This window comes from Cherax quadricarinatus, chromosome 62 (genome assembly GCF_038502225.1).
Source record: "Cherax quadricarinatus isolate ZL_2023a chromosome 62, ASM3850222v1, whole genome shotgun sequence".
Taxonomy (NCBI): domain Eukaryota; kingdom Metazoa; phylum Arthropoda; class Malacostraca; order Decapoda; family Parastacidae; genus Cherax; species Cherax quadricarinatus.
Window position 1 is genome coordinate 20,831,121 of NC_091353.1, and position 12,121 is coordinate 20,843,241.

General features: G+C 37.4%; 1 protein-coding gene across 6 annotated transcripts in view; it reads right to left on the reverse strand.

The window, feature by feature from the left end:
- LOC128687229 (RNA polymerase II-associated protein 1) overlaps positions 1-12,121 on the reverse strand; it is a 212,166-nt gene that overhangs the window by 80,000 nt on the left and 120,045 nt on the right. For 5 of the 6 annotated variants that reach the window (XM_070098490.1, XM_070098486.1, XM_070098487.1 and 2 more), the window contains exon 9: positions 4,545-4,739. The exons of the other annotated variant lie outside the window; for it this stretch is intronic. In XM_070098490.1, the coding sequence (XP_069954591.1) occupies positions 4,545-4,739 (195 nt within the window). The remainder of the gene's footprint in view (positions 1-4,544; positions 4,740-12,121) is intronic. 6 annotated transcript variants of the gene reach the window in all.

Consider the following 12,121-nt stretch of genomic DNA (forward strand, 5'->3'; position numbering starts at 1 on the left):
TAAATGGGGAGCCTTTAATTGAGCTATGTGTAGAAAGAGATTTGGTAATAAGTAATACATATTTTATGAAAAAGAGGATAAATAAATATACAAGGTATGATGTAGCATGTAATGAAAGTAGTGGGGGGGGGGGGTTGAAGAGGGTTGGAATAGTTTTAAAAATGCAGTATTAGAATGTGGGGCAGAAGTTTGTGGATATAGGAGGGTGGGGGCAGGAGGAAAGAGGAGTGATTGGTGGAATGATGAATTAAAGGGTGTGATAAAAGAGAAAAAGGTAGCTTATGAGAGGTTTTTACAAAGCAGAAGTGTTATAAGAAGAGCAGAGTATATGGAGAGTAAAAGAAAGGTAAAGAGAGTGGTGAGAGGTGCAAAAGGAGAGCAGATGATAGAGTGGGAGAGGCACTGTCAAGAAATTTTAATGAAAATAAGAAAAAATTTTGGAGTGAGTTAAACAAGTTAAGAAAGCCTAGGGAAAGTATGGATTTGTCAGTTAAAAACAGAGTAGGGGAGTTAGTAGATGGGGAGATGGAGGTATTAGGTAGATGGCGAGAATATTTTGAGGAACTTTTAAATGTTAAGGAAGAAAGAGAGGCAGTAATTTCATGCACTGGTCAGGGAGGTATACCATCTTTTAGGAGTGAAGAAGAGCAGAATGTAAGTGTGGGGGAGGTATGTGAGGCATTACGTAAAATGAAAGGGGGTAAAGCAGCTGGAACTGATAGGATCATGACAGAAATGTTAAAAGCAGGGGGGATATAGTGTTGGAGTGGTTGGTACTTTTGTTTAATAAATGTATGAAAGAGGGGAAGGTACCTAGGGATTGGCAGAGAGCATGTATAGTCCCTTCATATAAAGGGAAAGGGGACAAAAGAGACTGTAAAAATTATAGAGGAATAAGTTTACTGAGTATACCAGGAAAAGTGTACGGTAGGGTTATAATTGAAAGAATTAGAGGTAAGACAGAATGTAGGATTGCGGATGAGCAAGGAGGTTTCAGAGTAGGTAGGGGATGTGTAGATCAAGTGTTTACACTGTAGCATATATGTGAAGATAAGATAAGATAAGATAAGATTTCGTTTGGATTTTTAACCCCGGAGGGTTAGCCACCCAGGATAACCCAAGAAAGTCAGTTCGTCATCGAGGACTGTCTAACTTATTTCCATTGGGGTCCTTAATCTTGTCCCCCAGGATGCGACCCACACCAGTCGACTAACACCCAGGTACCTATTTGCTGCTAGGTGAACAGGACAATAGGTGTAAGGAAACGTGTCGGAATTTCCACCCGCCGGGAATCGAACCCGGGCCCTCCGTGTGTGAAGCGGGAGCTTTAGCCACCAGACCACCGGGTAGGGAAGTTTTTATTGCATTTATGGATTTAGAAAAGGCATATGATAGAGTGGATAGAGGAGCAATGTGGCAGATGTTGCAAGTATATGGAATAGGTGGTAAGTTACTAAATGCTGTAAAGAGTTTTTATGAGGATAGTGAGGCTCAGGTTAGGGTGTGTAGAAGAGAGGGAGACTACTTCCCGGTAAAAGTAGGTCTTAGACAGGGATGTGTAATGTCACCATGGTTGTTTAATATATTTATAGATGGGGTTGTAAAGGAAGTAAATGCTAGGGTGTTTGGGAGAGGGGTGGGATTAAATTATGGGGAATCAAATTCAAAATGGGAATTGACACAGTTACTTTTTGCTGATGATACTGTGCTTATGGGAGATTCTAAAGAAAAATTGCAAAGGTTAGTGGATGAGTTTGGGAATGTGTGTAAAGGTAGAAAGTTGAAAGTGAACATAGAAAAGAGTAAGGTGATGAGGGTGTCAAATGATTTGGATAAAGAAAAATTGGATATCAAATTGGGGAGGAGGAGTATGGAAGAAGTGAATGTTTTCAGATACTTGGGAGTTGACGTGTCAGCGGATGGATTTATGAAGGATGAGGTTAATCGTAGAATTGATGAGGGAAAAAAGGTGAGTGGTGCGTTGAGGTATATGTGGAGTCAAAAAACGTTATCTATGGAGGCAAAGAAGGGTATGTATGAAAGTATAGTAGTACCAACACTCTTATATGGGTGTGAAGCTTGGGTGGTAAATGCAGCAGCAAGGAGACGGTTGGAGGCAGTGGAGATGTCCTGTTTAAGGGCAATGTGTGGTGTAAATATTATGCAGAAAATTCGGAGTGTGGAAATTAGGAGAAGGTGTGGAGTTAATAAAAGTATTAGTCAGAGGGCAGAGGAGGGGTTGTTGAGGTGGTTTGGTCATTTAGAGAGAATGGATCAAAGTAGAATGACATGGAAAGCATATAAATCTATAGGGGAAGGAAGGCGGGGTAGGGGTCGTCCTCGAAAGGGTTGGAGAGAGGGGGTAAAGGAGGTTTTGTGGGTAAGGGGCTTGGACTTCCAGCAAGCGTGCGTGAGCGTGTTAGATAGGAGTGAATGGAGACGAATGGTACTTGGGACCTGACGATCTGTTGGAGTGTGAGCAGGGTAATATTTAGTGAAGGGATTCAGGGAAACCGGTTATTTTCATATAGTCGGACTTGAGTCCTGGAAATGGGAAGTACAATGCCTGCACTTTAACCCTTTGAGGGTCGACAGGCCCTCTCCGAAACTCGTTCTCAGGGTCGGCCAAATTTAAAAAAAAAAAAAAAATTATTTTCTCTTATGAAAAGATAGAGAATCTTTTCCCGATCATAAAGACACCAAAAGTTTGAAATTTGATAGAAAACTTACGGAATTATGCTCTCGCAAAGTTAGCGGTCTCGGCGATGTTTACGCATCGGCGATTTTGCCCACTTTGAGCCCCATTTTCGGCCAATTTCACTGTACTAGTCGACAAAAAACATGAATATTTCGATAGAACTCCATTTTTTCTATCGAATGGGTGCAAGAAACCACTCATTTATGAAATTCTACTATCCAGTACAGTGGTCAGAATTCAGCAATTTTGCCAATTTCACACAAATTTCAAAAGATGCCAATTTCCGAATAGGGTCCAGAATAAACAAGAAAGACATTCCTGGCACTAAAATGACATTTCCTCTAGTCATTAGTCATGTCTCAAGGCCCCTCTTATATTCTTTTGCTTTCCACTTTGAATTTTTATTTTCACAAAAAATATAAGATTTACTGTTATGCAGACTACTGCATTAGTGTAAAAAATGGTATAAATATTATTGGTGCACTTGTGAAAGAATATTAGACTCACCAGTTGACGTGTATTGCACGCTTGGCACGATTTGTTTACTTTTGAAGTTTGGTAAAAATCGAACATTTCTGCTACTTTGAGCTCAATTTCAAGGCACCTTTCTTTGTAAAACCAGTCAAAATCATCTCAATTTCTGTAATATGTATTCCATTCTATAAAATGAGACCAAGAAAACTAGAATACAACAATAAATACCATACGAAAATACACTGCAAAGTCGCTGATTTATTAAAAAAAAATGGTAAAAGTTTTTTTTTTCTCATTATGCACTGTGTGCTGCAGGATTTTTTTTAGACTGTGCACACTGACCACTTAGACCCATTCTTTCATATGAAGGCCTACCAGCTTTCTCATACTAGATTTGAGGCCGCTAGAATTTATGAGTACTAGTACGTCAAAAACCCCTACCCGTAAGACGTACTAGTACGACGAAAACCCTCAAAGGGTTAAAGGAGGGGTTTGGGATATTGGCAGTTTGGAGGGATATGTTGTGTATCTTTATATGTGTATGCTTCTAGACTGTTGTATTCTGAGCACCTCTGCAAAAACAGTGATAATGTGCGAGTGTGGTGAAAGTGTTGAATGATGATGAAAGTATTTTCTTTTTGGGGATTTTCTTTCTTTTTTGGGTCACCCTGCCTCGGTGGGAGACGGCCGACTTGTTGAAAAAAAAAAAAAAAAATATATATATATTATATATATATATATATATATATATTCTTTCTTTCTTTCAACACACCGGCCGTATCCCACCGAGGCGGGGTGGCCCAAAAGAAAAAACTTAAGTTTCTCCTTTTAAATTTAGTAATATATACAGGAGAAGGGATTACTAGCCCCTTGCTCCCGGCATTTTAGTCGCCTCTTACGACACGCATGGCTTACAGAGGAAGAATTCTGTTCCACTTCCCCATGGAGATAAGAGGAAATAAACAAGAACAAGAATTAGAAAGAAAATAGAAGAAAACCCAGAGGGGTGTGTGTATATATGCTTGTACATGTATGTGTAGTGTGACCTAAGTGTAAGTAGAAGTAGCAAGACGTACCTGTAATCTTGCATATTTATGAGACGGACAAAAGACACCAGCAATCCTACCATCATGTAAAACAATTACAGGCTTTCGTTTTACACTCGCTTGGCAGGACGGTAGTACCTCCCTGGGTGGTTGCTGTCTACCAACCTACTACCAATATTCATAACTATAATCTTATATTCTTATATAGAAAAAGCATTGTTTAGGCAAAATATAGTCATAGATGAGTATGAATGGTGGATGAGAGTAATACCTGTCTATTATAAAGAAGCAGACCTACTGCAGTTCTGCTGTTAGTAAGTACATACCTTCTCACTAGCATGAATATTACTGGCTATACCAGGTTCTAGACCAGCAGGGACCCAGGGCTGTGCCATAACTAAGCACTGCTCATCAGGTTCACTGGCTATCAGATAGTATAATCCTCGTACTGCTTCACCAAACACAAGGTGTGAGGAGTCATCCAGGGCAAATCTCAGCAGCAACACAGCTCCAGCCTCTACCTGGTGTTTGATAAACATGTAACACTTATCATTACATAGTATTTAAAATATAAATTATTTTCTACCTGACACTTCTCTAAATGTAAATGAGGAACATCTACACTTCTCTACTCACAACAAATGTAGCAAAAAAAAAAAATTTTTTTAGTAAAACTACTGTGGCTGCCACCTTCTACGGTAGATTTTTACTTAATGGCTGTTTCATTATGTAATTTTAAGTAACCAAAAAACCTAGTACCCTCCCTCTCCTCCCCTTAACAACCACCTCCCACTAATACAATGACCAAATTCCAGGCTGCTAACCCATCCCCATTAATGACCACTTCTGCTTATAAAATATATACAGTGGACCCTCAGTTAACGATATTAATCCGTTCCAGAGAGCATGTTCTTAACCAATTTTATCATTATCCGATTTAGTTTTCCTCGTAAGAAATAATGGAAATCCAATTAATCCATTCCTGCTGTCAGGAGGCATGACAAAATAATACACATATGACGCTATTATCAACTCTATGGCTTATTTATCTATCACAATTCATCTAATATGACATAATAAACAATAGTAATAACACAGAAACATGATATATACTCTAGAATGAATAAAATATATCATAATGTATGTGAGGATAAGTGCTGAAAGTGTTGTTGTTGGGTTTATAATGGCCACTGAGAGAAGCCGTACATATTAGTGGTGGAGGAGGCTTCTGCCACCACCACTATCCACAAACAATATATGTACATAATTTATAAATAAGAAATATTTACATTTTAATTTATAAATAAGAAATACAGTGGTACCTCAGGATACGAATTTATTTCGTTTCAGAAGGCTGTTCGAGTACCAATACCGAACAAATTTGTTCCCATAAAGAATGATGTAAATTACATTAATCCATTTCAGACCCACAAAAACACACTTACAAAAGCACTTACATAAATACACTTACATAATTGCTCGAGTTTTGAGCTGTTTGTATCCTGAGGTACTACTGTATTTACATTTTAATTTATAAGTAAGTTTATTCAGGTATACACAAATACAGTTACATACATAGATTATCATACATAGCAGCATATGTGTAAAGTACCTAGGATAACCCAAAACAGTCAGAGTGACTTATTTCCATTGGGGTCCTTTTATATTTACACTTACACATATTTACTTTTATACTTACACATTTATATTTACACTTATCTTGGAGGAGATGTTAGTTTAATTAGTTAGGGTGGTGGAGGAGATGCTGGCAGAGGTTTAGGGTAGTGGAAGACACGTAGCAGGCTGGCGTATGTTCACTGGCCCAATACACATCTAACAACATTGGAGTTACTTTCGTGTCATTTTTCTATCACTTACTTGCTTAACTTACTTGCTACACTGTTAATTCTACACTTTATTACTGGCTGGCACTGTAGCCTTTATCGATACCTGCTGCTTCAGTATCGTACATATCATAGAATCGCTGAATCACTGCAGAAGACACATTCTCCCCTCACTCTTCCTCCTCCACTTTGGTACCTTACTACGAGTTTTTTCTCAAATTTCATTGTGTTTCTTTCCTTCTTTATCACAGGGCTGGCACTAGAAACTTCCTTTGGGCCCATGGTGGCTTATTTAGCAGTTACAAGCACTAAAAAATGGAATAATACAAAATATATCGTATGTACGCATGGAATCGTCCTCCCTGGCTTGTAAAAAATGACACTAGCTTTACTTGGGCTCAGGCCGTGTGGACACGTTCCGGACAAATGTCCTTAACTGAGTTTTTCATCATTAGCTGAGCCAACATTTTGATGCAAAAATGCACTGGTAACTGATTTTATCGCTAGCCAATAGCATTGTTAACTGAGGGTCCACTGTACACAAATGCAAATAAAATGGTGAGTATAATAATATTATACATACAACTGCATAAGAAATCCTACTTAACAGTCTAACTCCTTAGTCTTTAAGTATTAAGATTAGTTTACCTGAAACACATTACATACTAGTGGCTGTCACTGCTAATGCAGTGCGAAAATAATGTAGTTTACATGTAATAAAACATTAGTAGGCACTAAAGCCACTAGTAAGTAATGCATTTTGGGTTAACTAATCTTAACCTGTTAACTGTCCAAATGTTGACCTATGTTTTCACTGCTAGCACTCCGAATATTTTGATTTTTTTTAACCCTTTCAGGGTCTGTGCCGTAGATCTACGGCTTTACATTGAGGGTCCAAACCGTAGATCTACGTCATGAGCTCAGCTCACTCTGATAAGCTGTGAGCGGTAAATTTTGGCCTAGATATGAGAGAATACATCTTTGTCGAATGTGTGCACCACATAAAACAAATCCTGCAGCACATAGTGCATAATGAGAGAAAAAAACTGAGAGCGCAATTTTCGATTAAAACAGCAACTCTGCAGTGTTTTTTTTGTATGTTTAGCTGTATTTGCGATTTCTTGGTCTCATTTGATAGAATGGAAGACATATTACAGAAATAGAGATGACTTTGATTGGTTTTAGCACTGGAAATGGCTTGAAACAGCTCAAAGTAGCAGAAATGTTAAATTTTTGCTGATGTTCAAGAGTAAACAAATGACCTCACACATCTAATATACGCTCAATTGTGCTCAGTTGAACTGGTGCTCCCACAAGGTACTATGTGGTCCCAGATTTTTTTAACCCCTTGACTGTCGCAACCCCAAATCCTGAGGTGTCTCCTGGTGTCGAAAAATTTTTGGAAAAAAAAAAAAAAAAAAAAAAAAAAAATCTAATGAAATGATAGAGAATCTTTTCCCAATGGTAATGACACCAAAAGAACGAAATTCGATTAGCAACTTTGGCGATATTTACGAATTGGCGATTTTGCCCACTTTGAGCCTTATTTTCGGCTAATTCCATTGTTCCAGTCGACCAAACTCATAGCTACTTCTTTAGAACTCTATTTGTTCTATCGACTGACAACAAGAAACTGCCCATTTACTGATTTCAACTACCCAATAACCTGCTCAGAAATTTGCAATTTGGCCAATTTCATGCAAATTAAAAAATATGCCAATTTCAAAATAGGGTCCAGAATGAACAATGCAGACATTCCTGGCTCTAAAATAACATTTTCTTTGTCCATCAGTCACGTCTCCAGGCCCCTCTGATATTACTCTTGCTTTCTATTTTGAATTTTTATTCAAACAAAAAATAGAAGATTGACTGTCATGCAGACTACCGCAGACACCAGCACCGGCAGCACCAGCATCCTAGTAACTCTTATTCTTCAAGAAACCATCGCTCATCAAAGCTTGTGATGGCCTAATTGAAGGTACAATTACATGAACCCACGTAGACCACAAAATGACCCAAGAATACTAAGAATGTAACCCAAATCTTGACAAAATAGAAGATCTAAGGAAGACAGCCCTGCTAACCCAAACACTGCCTCCACTGCCAGACGATCACTTAACCCAAGCTCAGGGAAATCAAGCCTTCTCCTCCATAGCTACACAGTATCAACTTTAGTGATACTATGAAAGGATATCGCAGAAGAAACAACAGCAGTAAGAAAAGAATAACACCAAGGACCCTAGAACTCAACTTGTCTACCCAGCAGGACGCCGGTGTATCATCAACCTCCCTCACCACTACAACCCAGAGAACAACAACAACAACAAACATGGCTGACTCCCCCTCCAACTCTACTCCCTTCAAAGGATTCGCCCATGATAACTCAGGTATGATTATTCCTGACAATATCAGGGACTACATCGTTGCTCTAGAAAACGAAATCAAAGATATTAAAGCAACACTTGCGCGACGAGAATCCAAGATAACCAACCTCGAGAACAAGATCCAAAACCTTGAAGAGAAGATTACCTCAGGAAGTGCTGACACAGAAAATACTCTGAAAAAAGCAATAGCCAGTCACACTGAGCAAATAACAACTCTAAATATGAAGGTTGAAGAAGCAATCAAGGACTGGAATCAGAACATGCATACTCGACTGAATGAATATCTTGATTTTGAAGACGACAAAACTGAACAAGATAAGTTGTCTGATGCGGTTATAATAAACAGTCCACACATTCCCAGTGACATAACCCAAGAACAGTGCAAAGAAGCTGCTATCAGGATAATACAGGACCACGTACAAGTTATCATGCAAAACAATGAAATCAAAGAAACACATTTGTTAGGAAAACCAGGTAGTAAACACAGTATCATGATCAGACTTCCTTCATATGATAAAAGAAAGGACTTAATTAAATCAGCAATTACAATGAAAAATGGAGTGTACATCAATGAGTGCCTAACGAGAAAACGTCAAAACCTTCTGTCCAGGTTGAGAAAACTTAAACAGGAAAACAAAATACATCAGTGTTTCACTCGAGATGGGAAAATACTAATTAGAAAAACTTCAACAGGACAACAATACACCATCTCAAATGAACATGATTTCTCTACCTTCCTTAGAAAAGCTGACATTTCTGTAAGAGAATAGATATGTGTCCTTAACACATATATACATGTGGTGTACATAGTGTACGTTACTATTACATTATTGTGCATTATTATTTTTTTCTTTTACTAGCTAATACCAGCTACCTCAAATGGTTTTTACTTTTTAATTTCATTTATTGCTCATAATTTTGTGTTGCAAGACAAATCTTACTCCAAATTAATGTTATTCATGGTTGCTGCCTGTACATTTAATTCAGCTTACCACTACTACCTTAATCCCCTTTATATTGTGTGAGTAATTAGAGTATATTCCAGTTACATTATTGTGTGAGTCCCAAAACTATCTTTTGCTAGCTAGTACCAGCTACCTCATATTTCTCTACTTTTTATAGTTCAATAAATTGCTCAACTTATTATACATTACAAATCAGATCTTACTCCCAAATTAATATTATATCTTAGTGACTATCTGTCCACTGAACTTTGTTTACCATTACTTAATTTAGTCCCTTATATATTTTCTCCTTTATTTTAGCTTTATATAACTACCTTAGTTCATATATTCACAATTGTTAAAATAATCAAAGTGCTATTCTCAGGTGCTAAAGTGTAATAAGTTCACTATTTTGCCATTAAAATACTCCAGGTGCTATAGACTACTTCAGGTGCTACTGATTTTACTTTTAATACATTCTTTTACTATTATATCCATTAGCTCCTTTATTTTAACCCTTTCAGGGTCCGTCCTGTAGATCTACGGCTCTACGTTCAGGGTCCAAACCGTAGATCTACGCCATGAGCTCAGCTCACTCTGATAAACTGTGAGTGGTAAATTTGGGCCTAGATATGAGAGAATACATCTGTGTAGTATGTGTGCACCACATAAAACAAATCTGCAGCACACAGTGTATAATGAGAGAAAAAACTGAGACCGTAATTTTTGATAAAAACAGCAACTTTGCAGTGTTTTTTTGTATGTTTTTTATAGTTGTATTTGCGATTTCTTGGTCTCATTTGATAGAATGGAAGATATATACTACAGAAATAGAGATAATTTTTATTGGTTTTAGCACTGGAAATGGCTTGAAACTGAGCTCAAAGTAGCGGAAATGTTAAATTTTTGCCGATGTTCAAGAGTAAACAAACGACCTCACACGTCTAATACACGCCAGCTGGTGGGTCTAATATACATTCACAAATGTGGTGATGATATTTATACAATTATTACAATATTGCATAACAGTAAATCTTCTATTTTTTGGTGTGAATAAAAATTCATTATGTGAACAAAAAAAATAAAAATGGAATTCATTTGTAAAGCCTCAAAACGTAACTAATGAACAGAGGAAATGTTAGTTTAGTGCCAGGAATACCTACATTGTTTATTCTGGACCCTATTTTGAAACTGGAGTATTTTGAACTTTGTGTTAAATTGGCCAAATTACCAATTTCTGATCACTTTATTTTGTAGTTGAAACAGTTGACTTGGTGATTTCTTGTGCTCAATTGATAGAATAGAAGTAATACTAGTGAAATAGCTAAGAATTTGGTCGACTGGAATAATGTAATTGGCCTAAAATGGGAGTCAAAGTCGGCAAAACCAACGATTCGTAAATATCACTGACACATCAAAATTCGCAAGAGCATAATTTCGTCAATTTTCCATCAAATTTCGTACTTTTTGTTTTATTACCTTCACAAAAAGATTCTCTACCATTTCATAAGAAAAAATAACAAATTTTTTTTTTGAAAATTTTTGGCCTTGGACCCTGAAAGGGCTAACTGTAAATATCTACTGTAGTTCATAAATTCACTTGTTAAAATTATTAACCCTTTCAGGGTCTGTCCCTTAGATCTACGGCTTTACGTTCAGGGTCCAAACCGTAGATCTACGCCAAAATTCTATCGGCCTCAAATTTAACGCGAGAAGGCTGGTAGGCCTACATCTGAAAGAATGGGTCTGGGTGGTCAGTGTGCACACCATAGAAAAAATCTGGTCGCCCGCATGGCATTGTGGGAACGCCGGCAAAGTAGCTTTGTTCATCATGCCTGGCGGCAAGGAAGTTCTCACTCTCCACTCAATATCTGGGTGAATTCTGACTCTCCTCTTCACAACTTACAGTTCTAAGACTGATGGAAGTGGAGATGAAGACAAATTCTATGGTTTTGAACCATATGGTACCATTGTGCCATATGGTATCATATGGTACATTATACCATATGGTACAGGGTACAGGGACCCTATTGGAAATAAGTCTGTCCGACTTTTTTGGGTTACCCTAGGTTCTCCAAACATATGCTGCTAAGTATGATATTCTATGTAACTTTATTTGTGTATAACTAAATAAACTTACTTATGATTCCACATGCACTTGAGTAAATTTATTCAGGAGTACAGAAACACAATTACATAGATTATCATACATAGCAGCATACAGTGAAACCTCAAAAATAGAACATAATCCGTTCCAGGAGCTAGTTCTAAATTCGAAAAGTCTGAAATTCGAAGCAATATTTCCCATAAGAAATAATGGAAATACAATTAATCCGTTCCAGAAACCCAAAAATATTCACAAAAAAAATACATTTTACAGAGATTAATTACAGTTTTACATACACACAACAAATGCTATAGTCTTTAATTATGTATAGTAATATAAAATAACATTTTTACTTACCTTTATTGAAGATTGGTGATGGCATCTGTTTGTCTCACAAAATAACTTCACAGTCGTCTGTTTCTGTCTCACAAAATAACTGTACACAATTGTCTGTTTGTCTCACAAATAACTCCACAGTCGTCTGTTTCTGTCTCACAAAATAACTGTCCACAGTCGTCTGTTTCCATCTCACAAAATAACTGCCCACAGTCGTCTGTTTCTGTCTCACAAATAACTCCACAGTCGTCTGTTTCCGTCTCACAAAATAACTGCCCACAGTCGTCT